This window comes from Pseudophryne corroboree, chromosome 2, assembly GCF_028390025.1.
Source record: "Pseudophryne corroboree isolate aPseCor3 chromosome 2, aPseCor3.hap2, whole genome shotgun sequence".
NCBI classification, from domain to species: domain Eukaryota; kingdom Metazoa; phylum Chordata; class Amphibia; order Anura; family Myobatrachidae; genus Pseudophryne; species Pseudophryne corroboree.
Genome location: NC_086445.1, coordinates 512,150,117 through 512,176,335, shown reverse-complemented (window position 1 = coordinate 512,176,335; position 26,219 = coordinate 512,150,117). Strand labels below are relative to the sequence as shown.

The following is a 26,219-nucleotide window of genomic DNA, read 5'->3' as shown; positions in this document are numbered from 1 at the left end:
TAGCAGTTTCTGAGTAGCTTCAGACTTACTCTGCCTGTGCGATCAGTTCAGTGCTTTTCGTTCCTGGCTGACGTCATAAACACACCCAGCGTTCGCCCAGGCACTCCCACCGTTTCTCCGGCCACTCCTGCGTTTTTTCCGGAAACGGTAGCGTTTCCAGCCACACGCCCCTAAAACGCTGTGCATCCGCCCAGTAACACCCATTTCCTGTCAATCACAATGCGAACGTCGGAGCGATGAAAATGCCGTGAGTAAACTTACTTTCTTCATAGTAAAGTTACTTGGCGCAGTCGCAGTGCGAACATTGCGCATGCGCACTAAGAGAATTCTCACTGCGATGCGATGAAAAACTCCGAGCGAACAACTCGGAATGAGGGCCATAGACCCAGGCTTGTTGGTTTAAACTTTTTTTAATAATATCACAATGGGTAATGACCATGTCACACTTGCTTAGTATGACATTTTACCTCTTAATATTTCTTTTGGTTTGCTTCTGTAGCTTCTAGCACAGAAACATGTTCACTCATACCAATATTTTTGTATTTTGCAGCTGAGCGTGCGTTGGACACTATGAACTTTGATGTGATTAAAGGAAAGCCTATTCGAATTATGTGGTCTCAACGGGACCCATCTCTTAGGAAATCTGGTGTGGGCAATGTTTTCATAAAGAATCTTGACAAATCAATCGACAACAAAGCACTTTATGACACTTTTTCAGCATTTGGAAACATTCTTTCATGTAAGGTTAGTTTGTCACCCTTTCGTGTTTGGTATCAGCCTTTTTTATTCTTGTTTTGTGGGCTGCACTTGAGATTTGGAGGGATCTCCTGAGACTTACTCTCCTACAGGTGGTGTGTGATGAGAATGGTTCCAAGGGGTACGCTTTTGTGCACTTTGAGACACAAGACGCTGCAGATAGAGCCATAGAGAAGATGAACGGCATGCTGCTCAACGACCGCAAAGTGTGAGAGGCGTTGTGTGCTGGGTGGGAGATGCTGTAAAAGGGGGGAGGAGGGATGGTAAAATGAGCACTCTTACTGGAGTGGTAACATGAGGGAAAACTTCTATATCTGACCAATGGGGCAGAAATATTAGACTGGAGAAGTGATAAAACAGTGATAAGTGGAAGGTGATAATGCACCAGCAATCACCTCCTATCTGTCAATTTACATATTGGAGCTGATTGGCTGGTGCGTTATCACCTTGCACTTATCACTTCTCCAGGCTTAATACATCTGACCCCATGTGAAAAGAAATGAGTGTATTATTTATAAAGATGTTACACTGCTTTCATGCATACCTGTTAGAATCCTGAATTAAATGTGTTGTATAAAAAGTCAGAAAAACCATAGCATGTGTCAAAATAAATTGATTCTTGTGCCAAACACTTATTTTTTCTTTATTTTTTCTTATCCAGGTTTGTTGGACGTTTTAAATGTCGAAGGGAGCGGGAAGCAGAGCTTGGAGCCAAAGCAAAGGAATTCACAAATGTTTACATCAAGAACTTTGGGGAAGATATGGACGATGAGCATCTGAAGGAGACTTTCAGCAAATACGGTAACTTCGTGAATACCCGATTCCATCAAGCTGCCATTGCTTCTGGCTTATTGTGTGCCGTGGATAACCTCGTGAGCTCCTTGGCTCTGCCCATGCATGTGGGTTTCTGGTTTCACACGTATGTCGTGGTTAACCTAATGAGACCAGACTGCTCCCGCATGTGGGCGCCTGCTATCATGCGTGTGCCGTGCACCTGCATGCTGTGACCCTGTGACCTATGTGGTTAACTGGTGTCTCTTGGCTGCAGGGAAAACTCTGAGCGTTAAGGTGATGACTGACCCCAGTGGCAAGTCCAAAGGGTTTGGCTTTGTGAGCTTTGAAAATCATGAAGATGCTAATAAGGTAAGAGCTTCCCTGGAGAACATGGCAGACTTATAGTGTCTGCAGAGGAATGCCAGGTTTTCGGGAGCTCTTCAGAACTTGTGTGTTGAAATAATGGGAGACTATTTGTTTTCTCTAACAGCCTGTTATTTCTATCAGGCCGTTGATGACATGAATGGGCGGGATGTCAATGGAAAGGTGATGTTTGTGGGCAGAGCACAGAAGAAGGTTGAACGACAGGCTGAACTAAAAAGGAGGTTTGAGCAGTTGAAGCAAGAGAGGATCAGCCGCTATCAGGTGTGTATTTACAAATTCTCACATGTATAGAAAGATACAGTATTGAAACAAGTTTACCTTCTAAGAGAGGCTCCATGCTGAAAGTAATTTTCTCCTTCATCCACTAGGGGCCACTGGAGTGTAGTTACAATGGGGAATAGTAGGTAGTCATTGGGAGCTGGCACTTTAAAATTCTCACACTGTGGCTAGCTCCTCCCCTACTATCTCCCCTCCAAGCCAGTCTTAGTTTAGTGCCCGAGGTGAGCTGGTTCACTTGGGTTTAGCTGAAGAATTTTTTCTTTATTATTTTATTTTTCTTTCACACACTCAGACTGGCAGCTCTGCCACTGCCAGTCTGCACCGCGGGAGCTGCCGGCGGGGTCCCATCGCAGCTGCATGCGGCTTGGGATGGGCCCCGGCTGAGGGAGACACTGAGCTCTCCTGAGTTGGCCGGACACCGCTGCGTGCGGCGCGTGTCGGGGCCACTCCATCCAGCAGAAGATTCCGGCAGCATGGCAGCGGTGAGTATCAAAAATGGCCGGACACCGCTGCGTGCGGCGCGTGTCGGGGCCACTCCATCAGAAGGACAGCGGTGAGTACAATCTCCCCCCCTCCAGACTGATGTGTGATTTTACATAATATGTGCAGAGTGAGACTCTTAGATGTGTGGTCTTTACTGCGTTGTGTCCTGCATAACCTCTAACCCCCTTATAAGGCTGCAGTGCATCAGCAGAGGAGAGGGCGCACTTACTAATTCGAACTTGGCGCCATTATGTGGGGGGCAGAGCTTCAGCCCGCTGTGTAAGCGGGCTCAGCGCTCTTCAATCCCCGGCTGCAGCAGATAGGCAGCCGGGTGATACATTTACACTACCCGGCCGCAGCATACAAGCTTACAGGCAGCCGGGTAATACATAGCGGGTTTTTACATTTAAAAGTGGCGCCGAAACAGAGGGGCGGAGCTAACTCCCGCTCCGTCCGGCGGGCTCAGACTCTCCGCTCCCCGGCCGCAGCATACAGGCGGCCGGGGGGTTACACACCGCTCCCCGGCCGCAGCATATACAGGCGGCCGGGGGTTACACACCGCTCCCCGGCCGCAGCATATACAGGCGGCCGGGGGTTACACACCGCTCCCCGGCCGCAGCATACAGGCGGCCGGGGGGTTACATTTACAATATACAGGCGCTCCCCGGCCGCAGCATACAGGCGGCCGGGGGGTTACATTTACAATGGATATGTCATACACCGCTCCCCGGCCGCAGCATACAGGCGGCCGGGGGTTACATTTACCCGCTCCCCGGCCGCAGCAAGGCGGCCGGGGGATACATTGTCACGCCGAAGCAGGGGGCGGAGCTAACTCCCGCTCTGTATGGCGGGCTCTCTCCGCTCCCCGCGCCGCTGCAGCATGCCGCTCCACAGTCTCACGCTGAAGGCTCATTCCTCTCCTGGCTGTGCAGGGAGGGTTTCTTTGCATGTAGAAGGTAGGAGGGGTGAGTAAAGGCTTATAACCCGCTTTACTCAGCGGGCTCCCAAGCTCAGTGTCTCTAGGCAACAGACCCTGTCTCTGGGGTTTTTAGCTTTTCCATGCTTCATGCTGCTGAAATATAGCTACATTCCTCCCTGCAGTAGAGTCCTCTGCCCGGCATTTCCTACAGGTAAATCAGGGAACTTGCTCTATTACAGTAGCTGGGACTCGGCTCATTAATAATTTAAAAATCTACTGTGTAGTATTTCTTTACCTACAAATACACAGTATTTATCTACCCTATTGGGTTCACATAGACAGTATTTATCTACCCGGTTGGTTTCACGGTGGTGTGTGTGTGTGTGTGTGTGTGTGTGTGTGTGTATATATACATATATAGTTATGTTTGTGTATGTATATATATATATATATTTGTGTATGTATGTGTATGTGTGTGTATATATATATATATATATATATTTGTGTATGTATGTGTATGTGTGTATATATATATATATATATATTTATTTAAGTGTGTGGGTATGTATATAGATATATCCATACAATACCAGATATAGGGGATAAAACAAACACTTCCGCAATGTTTTCTAATAACAGAATACCCCACCTTGCCACATAGCATTTTCCCCCATCTTTTCTCACAGGCTAGTCACCATTTGGAAAAACCAGCGGAACCTCCGAGAAACATCTGGTGCACCTTAATTAGCGGTACACTACATACAGGGCGGGGTGTTGCCTTCCCTTTATTATTCCTGGGTGTCACTAGTTACTAATGCTATTTGTAATTGGGGAATGTGTGTAAGGCATCAGACAAATGGCGCTGTGGCTCAGTACGCTAGTAGCGGGTATCTGAACAGGGGTTTGAATCCAAACAAAACTTTAAGGAGAGTTCCTATAGCCTAGGGCTAAGACTCCTGTCCCACAGCGCAGCGTTACTGGTTCAGGTCTCCGCTGCGCCAGAAAGTTTATTTGAATCGTGTCGGTCACTACACATTATAGTGCAGACCTTACGTAGGGCTCTGTTTATTTAACCCACCTTTTCTCCTTTCGTTTGTCTCATCTGGGATAGTCAAAGAATTCCCTCTTAGGTGTGAAGTATGCGGTGGAGCCATCTGCTTAGCCCTCCACGCACCTGCAGGACACCCCTGTTTGAACAGCTCAGATTATGCAGGTAATGTCACTGTTAACCAGAGACCTGGTACGTCATTTCACCTTTCCAGGTTTCTAAGGGAACCTTGCTAACATTCCATACCTTACTGATGATGTCTGTTTTCTGTGGATCTGAACCAGTGTCTCAGAATATCCAGGTGCATTATACAGCAGTTCATCTGATACTGCAGGTAAAGGAGGCGGACACGTCAAGTCCATCAGGGTTCCACGCCAATGACGAAATGACAGCGACTGGTCCAGTTTCGGATGAGCTGGGCAGGCTCCGGTAGGCGGCCGACAGACACCCGAATACACAATATCAGGTATCAAACAATGTTTGTTTTCCTATCCTTTCCCCGCAGACGGCAGGAGATGGTATCAGCACCTCTCTAGGGTATACACCTCAGTGTATCGCCGGTCCATCAAGCCGCCGTTTTCCTGAGGCAACCTTGCTCAGGGACCCATCGACAGGTAGGTTGGGGAACAATTGTCCTCTAGGTTACAGGATGTTTCGCATCAGGATCAATTGATACTTTGGTACAGGTCAGAATCACGATTCTGCTTTATGTTCTTTGGAGGTCTCCACGTCTGCAGACTCGGACCCTGCATCTTCGCTTGGGCTGTCTTAACCCGACGACCTCTGGGGCTGCGACAGTGACAGGTGAACATGAAATCCTACGGGGCAGATGGTTCTGGGGAAGGAACTTTCTGCAGGATTTCTTGAACCATTGGAGGTAAGTCCACTTTGCTTTCTCCTACTACTGCCCCAGCTCCAAGACAGACCTTTACTGGTCTTTCCTTTAGATTTTTCCGTGCCCTTTCAAGCTTTCGACTCCACACGGGCGATTTCTCCGTCGCCAGGGGTTCTCAGGGTAAAAAGCTGAAGCAGAGGTTCAACATCCTCGGTCCAGTCTGATTTTATGTCATCCTATACACCCATTACACAGACTTTCCTACCACCTGGAGGGTCCCAGGGTAGGCGCAGGTCGATGGGAGAAGGCTTGGGCGGTTACAACCGTCTCAGGAGTCCCTCGGCATGGGTCGGCCGGTTTACGATGACAAGAGTCATACTGCAGGCTGCGCTCCATAGGCTTCTAACCGCAAAGGGTGTTGATCCCTGTTTTTCACATATCATTTGAATCAGGACAGTTCTCAGGCCTTTGTTTTCTTTTCACGTTCCGAAGCCAGTTGGCTCGGACAGGCCTATTCTGGCCTTAGAATCCTTTTAGTCTGTGATTGCTAGTTTGAACAAGAAAGGGAGTTTCTTTTTCATCCACTAGGGGTCACTGGAGTACTCTTGGAATATGGACGGCTTAGCAGAAACAAAGGCACTGAATATTTAAATTTTTAGAACTCTCCACCCCTCCATATCCCAGAGTACCTCAGTGTACGACCTCAGTGTTTTTTCCGTGCTCAAAGCACTAACAACGGCTTGTGGGAGTTCCCACACTTTGTGGAAGATTTTTATTAATTTTTCATTTTTACTTTTTATTATAGCACATCCCTTCCCAGTTTATTGAAAAACATGGGTCCGGGATAGTGCCGCTGCAGCACAGCGCATGGCGTGTCGGTCCTCACAAAGAGCACCCTCACAGGCCCACTGGCCTGCAACAGCTGGACGGAACTTACATAAAGAAGCCCCGTCACAGCCATAAAAAAAAAAAAAAAAAAAGTGATCAAAGAGCTGGACGGAGCTTACAGAAAGAAGCCCCGTCACAGCCATGAAGAAGGGATCAAGCAGCTGGACGGAGCTTACACATAGAAGCCCCGTCGCAGCTACGACCAGAGAGCTCTGAGCTTAGAAGCCCGTCGCAGACCTCCTACATAAGGTATGCTGGGGAAAACGGGGCGGTTAGCGCAGGCGGCCGCCCCGCTGTGTGGGGTCCGTTAGATGTGCCCGTTCACCAGCCGCTCCGTCTGCCGCTTTGTTCTCCCAACCTAGGCGCTCCGTCTAAAACGACCAGGGCGCCGTCAGAGCTGTATAGGATGCAGCGCCCAGAGGGGAGACCCGCCGCAGCTTGGCTAGCGACAGCGGCCCGGCAACCGTCCTCCGCTACTTTGCATTTCGCTCCCTGCAGTGAGCGTCCCGGCTCACCGCTAAAGTACAGAGAGGAGGAGGGACGGAGACCCGCCGCACAGAGAACAGCGGTGCTCTCACATAGAATTAATATTAGACCCGGGCAGCTTGCCTAGCAGCGCCGCGCTCCGGCCAGCCGATCTCTGCTGCTCGGGGTTATGGTCCTTCGCCTCCCTGCAATAAGCTTCCCAGCTCCCCGCTGAGACACCGCGCTACAGGGAAGGGGGAGGGAGTGGGCCACCTGGCAGATTACTGCGTGGCTGCAGCTGCCAGATGCTACAAGTGTAATAGGCTGTTGAGCCTATATATATATATTTATCTATAGAAGTTATTAATATTAACAGAATCTATAGAAGATATTAAAGGCAGAGCTTATATTAAATGTCATCTGCCTGTGATTGTATTGTAACCTGCATGTGAATCAACTGGACTGTGATTATCAGTGTATATTAGATTGTGATTATCAGGGGCAGCAGGTATTGTAATTTCTCCTATGAGTTACAATGTAAGCATGGCATGGGGGCCATTTTTAATCATGTTTCCTGTTGCTGCCATAATTCCAGAACATTCCTACACTACATCTCTTCGCCACCGGAGGCGCAGGGGTGTTAGTGGGAAAATTTGGTTCAGGTTTCACATAGGCCCATGTAAACTGTATTTAGCCATAAATATATTTAGCTATATATATATATATATATATATATATATATATTACGCACTTTACGTCTGTCCTTTGGCTATTGTGGTGTCTGTCTGTATAAGGAGTAAGCCTACAACACAGACTAAATATAAGGTTTACTATAATGTCGGTACATAAATCTACCGCAAATTCTGCTGGCAGGGTCAGTCCCAGATCCTATGTTAAGCATAACGCCGCTCGACAGGAGCGGTAAGATCGGAGTCTCGAAAGTTACTCCGCCAGCTCTAACAAAGGATTCTCAGTCTTTCCAAAAGCCCAATTTCCCTTGGGGTACCAGGGTGTTAATTTATATGGTTTTATAATTTAATCTGACAATTATACAAACCTCACAGCGGTACCTACGACTGAGAAGGGTACATTAGACCAGCAGTCAGATAGTGCAGGTTTTGACAACCATACATTACTAATAACAGTGAGTCAGTGTCTCAAATTCACAGAGATTAGGTAGACTCTAACATCTAATCTGTCGATTTTCATAAACAACAGATTTTCAATGAGTTATTATTTAAAATATCTGACTAACAGTTAACTCTATTTACCCGTTTCCACATCTAAATGGGACAATACGTCATTGGTGAATTCGTCTGTGACAAACATTATAAACAGGATACATTTGGGTCACTAGACACTATATGTATGGAAACAATGACGATCACTGTTAATAAAAAGCTGCAGAGTATCTCTGTAAAGCTTCTGCTAACACGATTCTCGCTTTTCATCGTCGCTAGTTTCACCAAAACAAGGCCAGAACTTGTTTGGTCCTAAATTTGATAGTCAGACAAAATACTTTGGCCGACGTTTAATCCCTTTAGACTTCAGTCTTTTCAAGGCTGTGGTACAAAAACAGTCACGACTTGTAATGCCATAGTGCTAAAGTCAACAAGCCAGTGGCTTAACGGCCTCTCAGGCCATCTAGAATTTCCAATTGTGGAAGCGCGCCTTTACACGTGACATTTGCCGGGTTTCCAAACATCCACTCATGGATGTATCAGCTATTTACATCTGCTGGTTTCAGCTGTTTTTATTTCCACACCTGGTACACCAACAGAGTCAGGGTTACTTATTCCCCTCTGTTTGGGGTAGCGAAGCCGGAGGGCTCCGTCGCAGTCTCAATCAGCAAGTCACTTACTACAGTTGGAAATGGATTTACTGCAGTTAGTACTTGCATATTTGAAGCCACAAGATTGCATAATTGCGCTTGATCTTTACAATGCGTATCTACCCATTCCGGTTTGGTCACCGCATCACAGGTTCTTGCGTTTTGCAATACGCCACAACCATTAACCATTTCAGGTTCTACCGTTTGGCCTCTTGTCAGCGCCTCGGGTATTCACCAAGGTGATGTTGATGGCAATAGCTCATTTCAGAGCCCTAGCGGTGACAATCGTTACATATTTAGACAATCTGCTCATAAGAACTCTGTCTCAACAGAAGTTCATCTTACTTGCGCTGCTAACGTACACCACGGTAGCAGGTCAAGTTCGAAAACAATCGCATCTAATTCCGTCTGAACGACTTCAGTTCCTAGGTAAGATTATAAATACGGTAAATCAAAGATATTTACCTACTACACCAGAAAGAAAATATACCATCTAGTACAATTAGTGCAAAAGCCACGCACACTAGCGGTACATTGGTGTATTCGCCTATTAGGAACAATGATGTGTTTTCAAAGCGCGTTAGTTCGCCGGCTTTCAGGGCGAGGGTGTATATACTATGGACGAGAGTCTCGGAGGTTGAGGAGTTGTAGTTAAAAAAATCAGCGACAGGGGTTCTAAAACGGATCACGACAGATTGCTGTCTATAAATGTCCTGGAACTCCGTGCAATTTACAATGCACTACATGCTTCGCTTTCAGTCTGTCCAAGTGCAGTCAGACAACGCAACGGCAGTTGCATACACAACAACCACGGAGGACCGAGAAGCCGCAGGGCAATGCGGCAGGTAGCTCGAATCCTCAATTGCCCAGAACACCATTAGGTGATGTCTACGGGGTTCATTCCGGGAGTGGACATCTGTTAGACAGATGATCTCAACCGTCGGTATTTTTATCCATAAAACTGGGCATTTAATCCACAGGTGTTTCATATGTGAATCCACAAGTGGGGTTACCCTCAGGTATACATGATGGCATCTCGCCACAATTACAAACGCTCAGTATGTGTACAGAACGACAGATCACAAGAGCAGTGGCAGTGGAGGTTCTCACATTCGTGTGGTCATACAGCTTCGTGTATCTGGCTCCACCATTTTCCGCTGCTCTCTTTCTCTCTCTCCGTTGCTAAAACGGATCATAAGACAGTTCGTCACAGTCATACTAGTGATATCTCATGGGTTTCGGAGAGCTTGCTTCTCGAGGCTCCAAGGAATACTTGCACACGATCTTGGCCCCCTCATAATACGTCCAACCTGTTACAACAGGGACCGTTCGTTTACCCCTATTCACATATGTACCGCGGCTGCGGTTGACGGGGTGGGGGTTCAGACCGCCCTCTTAAGAAAATACATAGGGCATTACAGTATCGGTTATACCAACCATGTTACGAGCTAGGAAGCCGCTTACGGCAGCTCATTATTACAAAATTTGGTGTGCCTATATAGGTGGGTGTGAAGCTCAGAAGTTTCCGACATCACCTTTCAAGTTGCCCGTATTCTGTTATTTACAGACGGGGTGGGATGGAGAACTGCGTTTATCTGCACTGAGGGTGCAGGTATCTGTGGTCAATTTATTTTCGCAGACGTTTGAATCTATTGCGTCGGTACACACCTTTTTTACAAGGTGTCATCAAAGTGCAGCCTCCATTTATCCCACCTACAGCGCCATGCGACTTGAAGCTGGGTTCAGATTTCTTACAGTTTTCATGTTTTTGAACCCTTACAACAAATGGGGATTAAGTTTCTCAATTGGAAAACGTTTTTCTTCTAGCCGTAGCTTTGGCAAGGGGTTTGGTTTTCATATTTGGGTGCCTTGTATTCCAAGCCACCGTATTTGAGTTTTCTCATAACAAAGCAGAACTTCGGACCAATTCCGATTTCTTATTCTTCACATCAATAAACCAATAGTGGTTCCTGTGTTGACAGCACATTCTAGAATTCAGAATGTGGTACACGCGTTACGCGTCTATATGTCCCGAACGTCTACAGTACGTAATACGTATACGTTGTTTGTTATCTATGATGCTGCCAACTGGAGTTAGCCAGTTTCTCAGCAGACATTATCCAGTTGGATAGAAATGACTACAAGTCAGGCTTACTTTAAGGCTAGGTTACAGTCGCCTATGTCAGTAATAGCTCATCCCACAGGTTCTGTGGGAATGTCATGACCAGCTGGTCGTGGAGCGTCTACAACGCGGCTACATAGCCTTCAGTGCACACGTTTGTGCGCATTTACACGTTATGAAACGGTTGCGGCATCAGCATCTAGCTTTGGCCGTCTACTGTTACAGGTGTCAAACAGCTCTCCCGCCCACGAGGGAAGCTTTGGTACGTCCCAAGAGTACTCCAGTGACCCCTAGTGGATGAAAAAGAAAATAGGATTTTGGTACTTACCAGGTAAATCCTTTTCTTTGAATCCATAGGGGGCACTGGACGCCCACCCAGAGCAGTTTTACCTGGGTTGTTTTAAGCTCAGAGGAGCTTATGGTAACACATTTTACCAGGGTTGTATTAAGCTCAGAGGAGCTTATGGTAACAAATTTTCACCGATTGGTTCAAATTATAAATGTCTATCGGTTATGGTGTCAACTGTTTAGTTGACAGTAACGTTATGGGTCAACTTTGTTGTTGTCCGTTATGTGATAGGAATTCTCCATTGTCAACCTCTCTATAGTTCTTGTTCGCTCAGTAAAAAACACAGGTCGTACACTGAGGTACTCTGGGATATGGAGGGGTGGAGAGTTCTAAATTTAAATATTCAGTGCCTTTGTTTCTGCTAAGCCGTCCATATTCCAAGAGTACTCCAGTGCCCCCTATGGATTCAAAGAAAAGGATTTACCTGGTAAGTACCAAAATCCTATTTTTACGTGTCCCTTGTCTTCAGAGATGCCTGTTTACTGATTTCCGTTGGACGGGCTTTTCTCAGATTCGCATTACAGGATTCTCATTTTCACTGTCAGTCCTTTCCTCTCGGTTTCTCTTCCGCTCCCACAGAGTTTAGGAAGATCACAGAATAACTCTTTTTCAAGGGCAGTGGGTGACGTTGGTTCCCTAATGGGACAATTTACTGCTACTATCCCACTCTGTACATTAGGTGGCTTCTGAATATCCGGAGGATCCAGGAGCTTCTGATTCGACACAGATCCAATTTATGCTCCGCATAGACGTTTCTCAACGCGGTCCGTCAGAGGATTTTTCCTTCCTCGGCACCGGGTACTCTATTCCTTCAGTCAAGTTGCGATGCAATGAGTGGTCGCCTCCATTCCTCTCTGAGCGGGGGACAACAATCTTCTTTCCAGGTCAAGCCACCAGGTCAGACTCCCGGGTGAGGGAACATTCCCCGGAGTTTTGTCAGCTGGTCCGCTGTGGGCGGAGATTTCGGATCGACCTCAGGGCGTTCTGACTGACTCTTTAACCCTTTATTACTCTCGGACGTGAGCTCTTGCGGCAGTAGCTGAGGAGGCCCTCAGGGCTCCGGGGAATTTTCTGGTTATTCTATCCTGCCTCCTTTTCTATTTCTACCTCATGTTCAGTAACACAGGAGGGGATTATGCGTGCTAGTCCTCTCGGCGCTGGTTGGGCCACGCATGACTTGAAGATACAGATACGCCTGTTGTCAGTAGAGGAGCCTTGGCTCCTACCTCGACTGGACTGTCTACTTCAACAGGCTCCTTTTTTCTCTTTGTTCAATCTTACACTGGTTTCGTTTAACCGTGTGACTGTTCACGAGACCTCAGAAGGGAGGAGTTCCCTAGTTCGGTTAGGCCTACTGGGCCCCGATTTCAGAAGTCTGTTACCTCTTCTCGCTTTTGCCACTTTTGGAAAACTTTATGGGACATAATAAGGAAAGGGGTTTTTCCCCTTCTTTCAGTTACCATTCATCTTTGGTTTCTCTGGGAGGTTTTGCTCCGCAGCGCTTCAAACCACACTGACCGGAATTTTAGGTCTCTGCCTTTTTCGGTTTTCTTCCAAATGAGATTAGCCTAGCGGCCGTAAGTTCGGCCTCTTTTTCAGGGAGTACTCTATTGGCAACTCCCCTGGCTGAGCTTCGGCCTCAGCGGTCGTTTCTTCCAGAGGGGATGTCCATTTTTCATATAAATCTGACACTAGTGTTTTTCAGTCCTCTCTGAATGTTGTCAGGGCTCGCCGACTCTCTCTACAGAGGTCTCAGGCTATTCGATGAAGTGTTTTTCTTCTTTGTTCTGTACGATGCTCCCGTACTAAATAGCCGGGGTCCCAGCATACGCTGGACCGTTGGATACATCTGACCATCAGACAGTCTTCTTGGCGGTTACTAGGGAGCCTCCGTTTTCCATTTCAGCGCACTTTACGCGCATTGTAAGACCTTCGTGGGCGGCTGCCCGTGGGGTCTCCATGAATATTTTGTTGGGCGGCTACTTGGTCGAACCGACATTCGTTTTGGCAAATTCTACAAGTTTGACACTTTTGCGGCCTCTACATCACCGTTTGGCCGAGCAGTTTTTACAGGACTCTCAGCGCTTTCCCACCCGTTTTTGGGAGCTCTGGGACGTCCCCATTGTAACTATACTCCAGTGGCCCCTAGTGGATGAAGGAGAAATCAGGATTTTGGTACTTACCAATAAATCCCTTTCTCCGATTCCACAGGGGCCACTGGATGCCCGCCCAGCGCTGTTCCTCCTGGTTTTTTGCTTAACGGTTTGCAGATCACCATATGACTGCTTGTTGAGTTCAGGCTAGCCTGGTTTTTGTCAGGTTCTGTTCCAGGTTTAGTTTGTGTTCTCCTGGTTTACAGGGCGTCGTTAACCTCCTCTACCTTAAGGTTTGTTTATTACAGCTCTTTTTGGGCACAGTTTTACGTAGACTGGCTTGGAGGGGAGATAGTAGGGGACGAGCTAGCCACAGTGTGAGAATTTTAAAGTGCCAGCTCCCAATTACTACCTACTATTCCCCATTGTAACTACACTCCAGTGGCCCCTGTGGAATCGGAGAAAGGGATTTATCGGTAAGTACCAAAATCCTGATATCTTGACATTTTTATATGGATGTCTTTCTTTTCTCAGGGTGTAAATTTGTACATAAAAAAATTGGGAGATTGAAATGTTTGAAAAGTCAGTTGGGAGTCTGTTTTTTTTTTTTTTTTTCCCTCCTATCTAATAGACAGGAAAAAATAACACCCAACCGACTTTTCAAACATTTGAATTCCACCCTTGGAGTCTTTATCTTGACATTTTTATATGGATGTCTTTCTTTTCTCAGGGTGTAAATTTGTACATTAAAAATTTGGATGACACAATTGATGATGAGAAGTTAAGGAAGGAGTTTTCTCCATTTGGATCAATCACAAGTGCCAAGGTGAGAGGAAGCCCTTAACTCTGAATTTTTGTAGCCCCCATATCCTCTACAAGAACTGCCTTGTAGAAAGTTGTTTTCCCCACCAGAAAGCGCAAGTTGGTAAATAATGGTTTACAGAAATTCACATGGAATCCTAAACTGTTCATATTTCATCCAAGTTATGTCCCAATGCACCGTGAACTCATCCTGTCCCTGCTGTGTATCGTGCAGGGGAAGGTCACTCAGTGCTATAATAATGCTGAGGAAATCCAGATGGAGCATATGCCTTGTGTTCTGTCTCTACACCTTTGCCACATGCAGATATTTGCTTAGTATTTGGGATCTATTAAATGTTTAGAGCCACACTTTAATGTATGATGTCATTTGCAGGTAATGTTAGAGGATGGACGTAGCAAAGGATTTGGGTTTGTTTGCTTTTCATCGCCAGAAGAAGCCACAAAAGCAGTCACTGAGATGAATGGGAGAATTGTAGGCTCCAAACCTCTTTATGTGGCCTTGGCTCAAAGGAAGGAAGAACGCAAAGCTCATCTTACCAACCAGTATATGCAACGTATAGCAGGAATGAGGGCCCTACCTGCCAACACTCTTATCAATCAGTTTCAGCCTGCACCTGGTGGATACTTTGTGCCAGCTATGCCACAGGTTGGTTTCCGTATGAGAAGGAAATGTGAGTTTTATGTATTTTGCCTTCATGTATTTGTCCCTTGTGTAATGTGGTCTCTCATTTTATAGGCTCAAAACAGACCTACATATTATGCACCTAATCATATGGCTCAGATGCGACCAAGTCCCCGCTGGCAACAGACGGGGCGCCCCCAAGGTTAGCATCCTTAGAATTCTAACAAGTCTGTTCTTTTACTGTCTAAACATTTAATAGAAGTACAAACTTACATCTTGGTGCATGGTCAGTAATAACACTTATTTGTTTTCTATAGGCTTTCAGCCCATGCCCAACACACTGCGACAAAGTGGCCCTCGTCAGTCACTACGTCATCTGCCACCTTCAAGCACTCAGGGTACCCGTGGTATACCCACCGTAGCCCAGAGAGTTGGTGAGAAAATTGTGACACATGAAGCCTTCCCAGGAGCACCATGTGTTTTAATTTTTTTGTTTTCGGTCAACCACTAGGGGACACTGACACAACTTCAAGACTGTTTGGACAGTCTATATCTATTTTCATTTATTTTACTCCTTTTACCATGGGACTTAGTTCCCTCAGCCTCAGGAACCGTTCGCCACTTATGAGAGAAGTGGGGTCCGGGTTACACACAGGTAGCATCAAGCTGCACAAGGAGAATAGCGCTTAACATGAGAAGCACTGTTCCTCCTGAGACAGCCACATCCTTAAAAGCGTCCCGAATGGGTGAGTGACACTGCACTGGAGATCAGTGCTTAAGTGAGAAGCACTGTTCTTCCAGAAAAGCGGCCACATCCTCCTGAGGCTCCGAATGGGTGAGTGTTGTCAACACTGTAAGGCACCGCGTTTCTGCACGCAGGGCGCAGCGAGCAGGCAGCAAACCCGCCGCCGTGTTGCTTTTCTGTAAGCTCGCTATACTATGGAACTGTCCACCCCACTAGGAGACGAGGCATTGGGTCCGCTCAGCTTAAGTTAGCAGCGGTGTGGTCTCCTCTTGCAGCTGCGCTGCTGCACGCAGCGAGCACTCGCATGGGAGCACTATCTCAGTGTCCTGGACATAGCGGCCAGCCCCTCCTCCGTCCCGCATGACAGTATTTAGTAGTGTGCTGCTCTACATCCTATACAGCGGATCCCGGCACACTGGCGCTCACGGGACCACATGAGTGACAGCAGTGGCGGCGCGACTTCCTCCACTACTGCGCTAGCGCATACAGCATTGATGGGGAGCACAGCGGGGGCTCGGACACTGAGGGACAGCTGGATGCGCAACGCTGCTGAGCTTCACACTAGTGGCTATATTCAGATAACATGCTGAGCTCAAACGCATAGCAGCAGCTCAACAAAGTTTCTCTATCGTCCTAGTGGATGCTGGGGTTCCTGAAAGGACCATGGGGAATAGCGGCTCCGCAGGAGACAGGGCACAAAAGTAAAGCTTTTACAGGTCAGGTGGTGTGTACTGGCTCCTCCCCCTATGACCCTCCTCCAGACTCCAGTTAGATTTTTGTGCCCGGCCGAGAAGGGTGCAATTCTAGGTGGCTCTCATAAAGAGCTGCTTAGAGAGTTTAGCTTAGGTTTTTTATTTTACAGTGATTCCTGCTGGCAACAGGATCACTGCAACGAGGGACAGAGGGGAGAAGAAGTGAACTCACCTGCGTGCAGGATGGATTGGCTTCTTGGCTACTGGACATGAAGCTCCAGAGGGACGATCACAGGTACAGCCTGGATGGTCACCGGAGCCGCGCCGCCGGCCCCCTCACAGATGCTGAAGCAAGAAGAGGTCCAGAATCGGCGGCTGAAGACTCCTGCAGTCTTCTTAAGGTAGCGCACAGCACTGCAGCTGTGCGCCATTTTCCTCTCAGCACACTTCACACGGCAGTCACTGAGGGTGCAGGGCGCTGGGGGGGGGCGCCCTGGGAGGCAAATGAAAACCTTTAAAAAGGCTAAAAATACCTCACATATAGCCCCAGAGGCTATATGGAGATATTTACCCCTGCCTAAATGTACTAAATAGCGGGAGACGAGCCCGCCGAAAAAGGGGCGGGGCCTATCTCCTCAGCACACGGCGCCATTTTCTGTCACAGCTCCGCTGGTCAGGAAGGCTCCCAGGTCTCTCCCCTGCACTGCACTACAGAAACAGGGTATAACAGAGAGGGGGGGCAAAATAAATGGCAATATATTAATATAAAAGCAGCTATAAGGGAGCACTTAATCATAAGGCTATCCCTGTCATATATAGCGTTTTTTGGTGTGTGCTGGCAGACTCTCCCTCTGTCTCCCCAAAGGGCTAGTGGGTCCTGTCTTCGTATAGAGCATTCCCTGTGTGTCTGCTGTGTGTCGGTACGTGTGTGTCGACATGTATGAGGACGTTATTGGTGTGGAGGCGGAGCAATTGCCAAATATGAGGATGTCACCTCCTAGGGGGTCGACACCAGAATGGATGCCTTGATTTGTGGAATTACGGGATAGCGTCAACTCGCTTAAGCAGTCGTTTGCCGACATGAGGCGGCCGGACACTCAATTAGTGCCTGTCCAGGCGCCTCAAACACCGTCAGGGGCTGTAAAACGCCCCTTGCCTCAGTCGGTCGACACAGACCCAGACACAGGCACTGATTCCGGTGGTGAAGGTGACGAATCAACCGTATTTTCCAGTAGGGCCACACGTTATATGATTTTGGCAATAAAGGAGATGTTACATTTAGCTGATACTACAGGTACCACTAAACAGGGTATTATGTGGGGTGTGAAAAAACTACCAGTAGTTTTTACCGAATCAGAAGAATTAAATGACGTGTGTGATGAAGCGTGGGGTGCCCCGATAAAAAACTGCTAATTTCAAAGAAGTTATTGGCTTTATACCCTTTCCCGCCAGAGGTTAGGGAGCGCTGGGAAACACCTCCTAGGGTGGACAAAGCGCTAACACGCTTATCAAAACAAGTGGCGTTACCCTCTCCTGAGACGGCCGCACTTAAAGATCCATCAGATAGGAGGATGGAAAATATCCAAAAAGGTATATACACACATGCAGGTGTTATACTACGACCAGCTATTGCGACTGCCTGGATGTGCAGTGCTGGGGTAGTTTGGTCAGAGTCCCTGATCGAAAATATTGATACCCTGGACAGGGACAATATTTTACTGTCGTTAGAACAAATAAAGGATGCATTTCTTTATATGCGTGATGCACAGAGAGATATCTGCACACTGGCATCACGGGTAAGTGCTATGTCCATTTCGGCCAGAAGAGCTTTATGGACACGACAGTGGACAGGCGATGCGTAGAGGAGTTATTTGGGGTCGGTCTATCGGATTTGGTGGCCACGGCTACGGCCGGGAAATCCACCTTTCTACCTCAAGTCACTCCCCAACAGAAAAAGGCACCGACCTTTCAACCGCAGCCCTTTCGTTCCTTTAAAAATAAGAGAGCAAAGGGCTATTCATATCTGCCACGAGGCAGAGGACGAGGGAAGAGACAGCAACAGGCAGCTCCTTCCCAGGAACCGAAGCCCTCCCCGGCTTCTACAAAAGCCTCAGCATGACGCTGGGGCTTCGCAAGCGGACTCGGGGGCGGTAGGCGGTCGTCTCAAGAATTACAGCGCGCAGTGGGCTCACTCGCAGGTAAATCCCTGGATCCTGCAGATAATATCTCAGGGGTACAGGTTGAAATTAGAGACAGAGCCACCTCGCCGTTTCCTGAAGTCTGCTTTACCAACGTCCCCCTCAGAAAGGGAGACGGTTTTGGAAGCCATTCACAAGCTGTATTCTCAGCAGGTGATAGTCAAGGTACCTCTTCTACAACAAGGGAAGGGGTATTATTCCACTCTTTTTGTGGTACCGAAGCCGGATGGCTCGGTAAGGCCTATTCTAAATCTGAAGTCCTTGAACCTGTACATAAAGAAGTTCAAGTTCAAGATGGAGTCACTCAGAGCAGTGATAGCGAACCTGGAAGAAGGGGACTTTATGGTATCCTTGGACATCAAGGATGCGTATCTCCACGTTCCAATTACCCCTCACACCAGGGGTACCTCAGGTTCGTTGTACAAAACTGTCACTATCAGTTTCAGACGCTGCCGTTTGGTTTGTCCACGGCACCTCGGGTCTTTACAAAGGTAATGGCCGAGATAATATTTCTTCTTCGAAGAAAAGGCGTATTAATTATCCCATACTTGGACGATCTCCTAATAAGGGCAAGGTCCAGAGAACAGCTAGAGATGGGTTTAGCACTATCTCAAGAGGTGCTAAAGCAGCACGGATGGATTCTGAATATTCCAAAATCCCAATTAATGCCGACAACTCGTCTGCTGTTCCTGGGGATGATTCTGGACACAGTTCAGAAAAAGGTTTTTCTTCCCGAAGAAAAAGCCAAGGAGTTATCTGACCTGGTCAGGAACCTCCTAAAACCAGGAAAGGTGTCTGTACATCAATGCACAAGAGTCCTGGGAAAAAATGGTAGCTTCTTACGAAGCAATCCCTTTCGGCAGATTCCATGCAAAGGGATCTGTTGGACAAATGGTCAGGGTCGCATCTTCAGATGCACCTGCGGATAACCCTGTCGCCGAGGACAAGGGTATCCCTTCTGTGGTGGTTGCAGGAGGCTCATCTATTGGAGGGCCGCAGATTCGGCAGGCAGGATTGGATCCTGGTGACCACGGATGCCAGCCTGAGAGGCTGGGGAGCAGTCACACAGGGAAGAAATTTCCAGGGAGTGTGGTCGAGCCTGAAAAAGTCTCTTCACATAAGCATTCTGGAACTAAGAGCAATCTACAATGCTCTAAGCCAGGCGGAACCTCTGCTTCAAGGAAGACCGGTGTTGATCCAGTCGGACAACATCACGGCAGTCGCCCATGTAAACAGACAGGGCGGCACAAGAAGCAGGAGGGCAATGGCAGAAGCTGCCAGGATCCTTCGCTGGGCGGAGAATCACGTGATAGCACTGTCAGCAGTATTCATCCCGGGCGTGGACAACTGGGAAGCAGACTTCCTCAGCAGACACGACCTTCACCCGGGAGAGTGGGGACTTCATCCAGAAGTTTTCCACATGCTATTAAACCGTTGGGTAAAACCAATGGTGGACATGATGGCGTCTCGCCTCAACAAAACACTGGACAGGTATTGCGCCAGGTCAAGAGATCCGCAGGCAATAGCTGTGGACGCGCTGGTAACACCTTGGGTGTACCAGTCGGTATATGTGTTTCCTCTTCTGCCTCTCATACCAAAGGTATTGAGGATTATACGGCAAAGAGGAGTAAGACTAGTGGCTCCGGATTGGCCAAGAAGGACTTGGTACCCGGAACTTCAAGAGATGGTCACGGACGATCCGTGGCCTATACTTCTGAGAAGGGACCTGCTTCAGCAGGGTCCTTGTCTTTTTCAAGACTTACCGCGGCTGCGTTTGACGGCATGGCGTTTGAATGCCAGATCCTAAAAGGAAAAGGCATTCCAGAAGAAGTCATTCCTACCTTGATAAAGGCAAGGAAGGAAGTCACCGCGAAGCATTATCGCCGTATTTGGCGAAAATATGTTGCGTGGTGCGAGCAGCGGAGTGCTCCGATGGAGGAATTTCAACTGGGTCGTTTTCCTACATTTCCTGCAATCAGGATTGTCTATGGGTCTCAAATTGGGATCTATTAAGGTTCAAATTTCGGCCCTATCAATATTCTTCCAAAAAGAATTGGCCTCAGTCCCTGAGGTCCAGATTTTTATCAAAGGAGTACTGCATATACAGCCTCCTGTGGTGCCTAAGGTGGCACCGTGGGATCTAAATGTAGTTTTAGATTTCCTCAAATCCAATTGGTTTGAACCACTAAAGAATGTGGATTTGAAATATCTCACATGGAAAGTGACTATGTTACTGGCCCTGGCTTCGGCCGGGAGAGTATCTGAACTGGCGGCTTTGTTTTATAAAAGCCCTTATTTAATTTTCCATTCGACATAGGGCAGAGCTGCGGACGCGTCCGCATTTTCTCCCTAAGGTGGTATCAGCGTTTCACCTGAACCAGCCTATTGTAGTGCCTGCGGCTACAGACGACTTGAAGGACTCCAAGTTGTTGGACGTTGTCAGAGCCTTAAAAATATACATTTAAAGGACGGCTGGAGTCAGAAAATCTGACTCGCTGTTTATATTGTATGCACCCAACAAGTTGGGTGCACCTGCTTCTAAGCAGTCGATTGCTCGTTGGATTTGTAACAAAATTCAACTTGTACATTCTGTGGCAGGCCTGCCACAGCCTAAATCTGTTAAGGCCCATTCCGCAAGGAAGGTGGGCTCATCTTGGGCGGCTGCCCGAGGGGTCTCGGCATTACAACTCTGCCGAGCAGCTACGTGGTCAGGGGAGAACACGTTTGTAAATTTTTACAAATTTGATACCCTGGCAAAGGAGGACCTGGAGTTCTCTCATTCGGTGCTGCAGAGTCATCCGCACTCTCCCGCCCGTTTGGGAGCTTTGGTATAATCCCCATGGTCCTTTCAGGAACCCCAGCATCCACTAGGACGATAGAGAAAATAAGAATTTACTTACCGATAATTCTATTTCTCGGAGTCCGTAGTGGATGCTGGGCGCCCATCCCAAGTGCGGATTATCTGCAATACTTGTACATAGTTACAAAAATCGGGTTATTATTGTTGTGAGCCATCTTTTCAGAGGCTCCGCTGTTATCATACTGTTAACTGGGTTTAGATCACAAGTTGTACGGTGTGATTGGTGTGGCTGGTATGAGTCTTACCCGGGATTCAAAATCCTCCCTTATTGTGTACGCTCGTCCGGGCACAGTATCTAACTGGAGTCTGGAGGAGGGTCATAGGGGGAGGAGCCAGTACACACCACCTGACCTGTAAAAGCTTTACTTTTGTGCCCTGTCTCCTGCGGAGCCGCTATTCCCCATGGTCCTTTCAGGAACCCCAGCATCCACTACGGACTCCGAGAAATAGAATTATCGGTAAGTAAATTCTTATTTTTCAGGCACCCACTCAAAGTACCGTTTAAAGACCTAGTTAAGATGGTAGCCAGTACATGGAGGGGGGTGGAGTTGGCGGGCTTTTCATCCTTTCAATCATCCAAAGGGCACCTTCCTCAGCTAGGCAGTTTGTTTTTAACTGGCAACATTGTTATATTTTTCCTCAGAAATCAGTTTTTACAAGACAGGTGCCGGAGAATTGAGGGCACTGTTTAAAAACACTAACATTGCATGTTTTCAAGTTATAGCCAGGAATAATTAATACCGCCTGTAAATCTGTTTTGTATACACACTTTTTAATATATTGTTCGTTTGATTAGCAATATATTGCTAGCGGTCCTGTAGCATAGCTGAGGCCGATATACTATCCAGATATATCGGTACATCTGGCTGCTTGTATGACCTACCTGTGCAATAGGTAGGGTGGGTGCAGTATCCATTTGAATGTCACAAGTGGGCGGGAATATTCAATGACTTTACTGCCAGACAAATCTGCGTATTGGTAAGTGTGTATGCACAAGATCGTTTGTGCATACAACTTGCCAATTGATAGTTCAGGCAGTCGGGCAGCAGATCCATTGAGTAACTGTTTACACAGCCTTAGTCAATAAACACCCAAATCTGGAAAACATATACTGTTATAGTTCCATGGGGACCTGGTTTGCAATTTAGGGCAGTGGTTCTCAAACTCTGTCCTCAGGACCCCACACGGTTCACATTTTCCATGTCACCCAGCAGCTGCACTGTGTATCACCAACTGTCACATTTTAAAAATCTACAGGTGACCTGCAAAACACGAACCATGTGGGGTCCTGAGGACTGAGTTTGAGAACCTGTGCTTTAGGGCATCCACATATGAACACAGCACACTACTTACATAGACCAGCAATTTTTATATGTGCACCTCTGACCCAGAGGTAGTGGTGTAAATAGTATGCAGTGTAAGGAGAATCTAAGTTAGAAAATGTTAGAATATAAATTATTTTTTACCGTTGAATGCTTTTATAATGCACTGCAAACTCATCCTGTCCCTGCAACATGGTGCAGAAGGAGAGATCACATTGTGCTAAAAAAAAAATTCAAAGGAAATCCAGACAGAACATGTTCCACCTTGTGTTTTGTCTCTACAACTTTGACACATGTATACCTTCACTTGTTTTTAAATCATTGTCTTATGAACACCCTTTCCTGTTAGGGTGGTTTTATATTTTAGGCAGTGTTTTCGTCTTCTATTTGTTATAATATTTATCAGGATTTATTTTTTATTCTGAACAGCTTTATCTTCTGCTACTCAGACAATAGGCCCACGACAACCAGTCTCTGCTCCTCCACCCCGAGCTGTTACTCCATACAAGTACACCCGTTGCCCACTTCCTGGAGTGCAGTCTTTGCAGGTACTGGCTTATTTTTTGTGACTCTTGATATAAAAGTATTATATGCACCTGCCACTTGGCAGACTAAAGCTGTGTACACACTTGGCCGATGGATAGGTAAGGTTTATGCACAGACTATCTTGTACATGCACACTTACATGCCCAGCCACAGGAACTGGTAGTAACGTCATTGTTGGCGAACCTGCACTCTGCATGGGCTTCGGGCCGTGAGTCACCAGTATACACAGGAGGCAGGTGTACCAATATATCTGCACCTGCTGTGCTGTACAGCTTATGCGGAGTATTTAATGAATGTCTGATCCTCTTCGACGGAGAGGATCCGACAGTTCATTACGGCCAGCATTCCATCAATGCAGATTCGACTTGTTAACAAGTCGAGTCTACATTACCTTAAAACTGTCAAACAGTCGTGTCTTCGACAAACATGTGGATAGGCGAGCAACTCGCCGACCACGTGTTTTTCGACAAGTGACGTTTTTTCCGACAGTCTGAAAAACAGCACTTGCATTGAATAGGTCGAATGCAAATCTGATCTATTCATGTTGAAAAGTGGTGGTATTTCCGACTGTTGGAAATACTGGTACCAATTGAATAGACCCCTATGTGGTATATCTGTGAATGACGTTGTTCAGACCTATGTGGTATACACACAAACCGATGCGATATATCGTTCTTCGACTGTGTGAACGATGTATTGCGTAGTGTGTACCAAGCATTACTGTGTAATACGGCCATCTAATACCTATGTAACAAAATGTTTTTAATTTTAAAATTAAAAATGCACACCGTTATTGGCGAACAGTTCGATAAACTAGTTATTTTTGCTAAATTACCATAGCTGCTTTTTTTTTGTAAAAAATATTTATTAATTTCCTCCCTTTTTTATCTGGGCACTATCAAAAATGTGTTCACAAAAAATGAGGGTGAAATGGCAAAAGCCATAGCTCGTCCCTCAGCAGTCATTTTAGGTAAGAGTACCAAAACAGACGAGACCAATCCGGGGCCACCAGGGTCACTGACATCCATTCCATCTTGATGTGTTTGAGCACCCTAGGAATCGGGGGGAGCAAGTATACATGCATAAATTCCATGGGTTCGACAGCTTTCGCCGACAGAACCCCTGTATCTCTTGTCCTGGCACGACAAAGCTGAACCTTGTGAACTGTGTGTAAAGTTGACTTCTGGTAGGCTCCGCTTGGTGACCAGCGCCTGAAAGATCTCTGGATGTAGGGCCCAGTCTCCTGGGTGACGATACTAACTACTTAGGTAGTCTGTCTCCCAATTTTTGATTACTGCCTCTATGGCTTGGACAAGACTTTCTCACACTGGACAATGCAAACCGCAATCTTCATGGCTAGAACACTGCTTGTGCCCCCCTGCTGATTTACGTAAGCCGTGGCATTGTCTGACTGTATATTGATGGGCTGCCTCTGATAGAGATAGAGGTAGAGCCTCTGTCAGAGCGTTGAAGATGTTTCTCAGTTCCAGGACATTGGCAGTAAAGCCTCATTCCTGTACCGACATCCGTGGAACTGATGTTGAAGAACCCCCGCACCTCGGCTACAGAGACTGGCGTCTGGTGTGAGCCACAGTCCAGTTACAAACCGTGAATAGTCAACCCACCTGAAAATGTGTGGGGTTCAGCCACCACTGGAGAGAGAGACTAGACTGAGGAGAGGGGTGGATTATCTTGCCCAGATGTAGGTGAGAACTGTTCCACTTTAAGAGCAGATCAAATTGGAGCTTCCGGGAGTGGAACCTGCTGAATTGAACCGCCTCAAAGGAAATTTCCCAAGAGGTGCATGCACAGATGAACAGATACTGTATCAAATGCTAACAAAAAACAATGCCTATGATCTATAATGCTGGTGGTGCACCATGAAGTCAGTAATTGCTTACTATACACAAATAATGGAAGAAATGCACCAGGGACTGACTGGCCTGGTTCTTGTCAGGCGGGAGAAAAATCCGAACCTGCAGTGTGTTAAAAATCATTCCCAGATAAAGCAACCTCTGAGATGGAATCAGTTTGGACTTTCTGAAGTTAACGATACAGCCATGTGAGAGAAGAGTCTGATGCACAAGCCAAACATGAGACTCTAAAATGTCCACCAAGGAAGCCTTGATGAGAAGCTCATCCAGATAAGGCTTGATATTCTCCCCCAAGGACCGAAGGTGAACTATCATCACAGCCATGATCTTAGTGAACACCCGTGGCGCAGAGCAAATGGCCGTGCCCTGAATTAAAAATGAGAGGTCCTGATTGCAATCTGTAGGAAAGTCTGATGAGGCTCCCAAATCGGTATGTGCAAATAGGCATTTTCAGTGTCCAGTGAAACCAAGTATTCTATCTTCTATATGCCAGCGATCACCGATAGGAGAGACTCCATCTTTAACTTGTGGTAACAAAGATGCACATACAAGGACTTGAGAATAAGAATTGACTGACCAATCCATTTGATTTGGGAATAAACTCTTTCCCCGCTTTGACCGTCACAGTGTAAAGAAACTTGTCCACCAACTCTTAAGAGGGAAGACCGGAAGCCCCGTCAAGAAGAATCTCTGAGGACGACCCATAAATTCTATTTTGTATCCCACAAAGAGGACCCCCGGAAACCAGGATCCTGAACAAGTTTCTAACCAGACTTAAAAGATAAGGTTCCATAAGTGGGCAAGCCACTCATCATGCTGAGGACTTCACCACCAGCTTGGCCTTCCGTCCCCGGACCAGCTAGTGCTGATGGGACTTGATTTTTCCTTGTCTGGCAGAGTTGGGCTGACTCTTTTGAAAATGCTGAACAAAAGGAAGGACGTAGAGGACCGAGACTTGGTTGTAGAGGGAGAAGGTAAGAATGTACTCTTACCCCCTCTGGCTAAGTCAATAATTTTGTCCAACTCATGCTCAAACAAAACCTCCCCTGCAAAATGAAGCACCTTCAAAGAATGCTTCGACATCAAATCCACCTGCCATGAGTGTAGCCACAAACCCCTATGCGTCGCAATGGCTGCAGTGGAAAGCTTTGAACGTACCGACTGTGTCAATAGCTGCCTTTCCCAGGTAATGTGTTCTGGCAGTGGTATTACGTCCACCCTAGGAGTACCAGAATGTAAACCATCAAGCAAGTCTGCCCATTTTTCAACGGCCTTATTGACCCAGACGGACGTCAGAATTGTATGCAGGGAA

General features: G+C 47.0%; 1 protein-coding gene, 1 long non-coding RNA gene and 2 other non-coding genes across 8 annotated transcripts in view; 3 read left to right on the top strand and 1 right to left on the bottom strand.

The window, feature by feature from the left end:
• LOC135032241 (uncharacterized) overlaps nucleotides 1-26,219 on the bottom strand; it is a 331,444-nt gene that overhangs the window by 148,158 nt on the left and 157,067 nt on the right. The gene's annotated exons all lie outside the window — the stretch shown is intronic.
• PABPC4 (poly(A) binding protein cytoplasmic 4) overlaps nucleotides 1-26,219 on the top strand; it is a 63,533-nt gene that overhangs the window by 3,232 nt on the left and 34,082 nt on the right. For 3 of the 5 annotated variants that reach the window (XM_063954065.1, XM_063954064.1, XM_063954067.1), the window contains exons 2-11: nucleotides 551-744; nucleotides 849-964; nucleotides 1,418-1,557; nucleotides 1,805-1,899; nucleotides 2,038-2,175; nucleotides 13,957-14,052; nucleotides 14,422-14,694; nucleotides 14,785-14,872; nucleotides 14,988-15,104; nucleotides 22,917-23,035. In XM_063954065.1, the coding sequence (XP_063810135.1) occupies nucleotides 551-744; nucleotides 849-964; nucleotides 1,418-1,557; nucleotides 1,805-1,899; nucleotides 2,038-2,175; nucleotides 13,957-14,052; nucleotides 14,422-14,694; nucleotides 14,785-14,872; nucleotides 14,988-15,104; nucleotides 22,917-23,035 (1,376 nt within the window). Of the gene's footprint in view, nucleotides 1-550; nucleotides 745-848; nucleotides 965-1,417; nucleotides 1,558-1,804; nucleotides 1,900-2,037; nucleotides 2,176-13,956; nucleotides 14,053-14,421; nucleotides 14,695-14,784; nucleotides 14,873-14,987; nucleotides 15,105-22,916; nucleotides 23,036-26,219 lie in introns of those variants that run through there. The other 2 variants (XM_063954066.1, XM_063954068.1) reach the window with 2 other exon arrangements.
• Nucleotides 14,223-14,350, top strand: LOC135054283 (small nucleolar RNA SNORA55). Its single transcript, XR_010243481.1, has one exon. It is a non-coding gene; the product is annotated as a small nucleolar RNA SNORA55 (small nucleolar RNA).
• Nucleotides 22,651-22,784, top strand: LOC135054282 (small nucleolar RNA SNORA55). Its single transcript, XR_010243480.1, has one exon. It is a non-coding gene; the product is annotated as a small nucleolar RNA SNORA55 (small nucleolar RNA).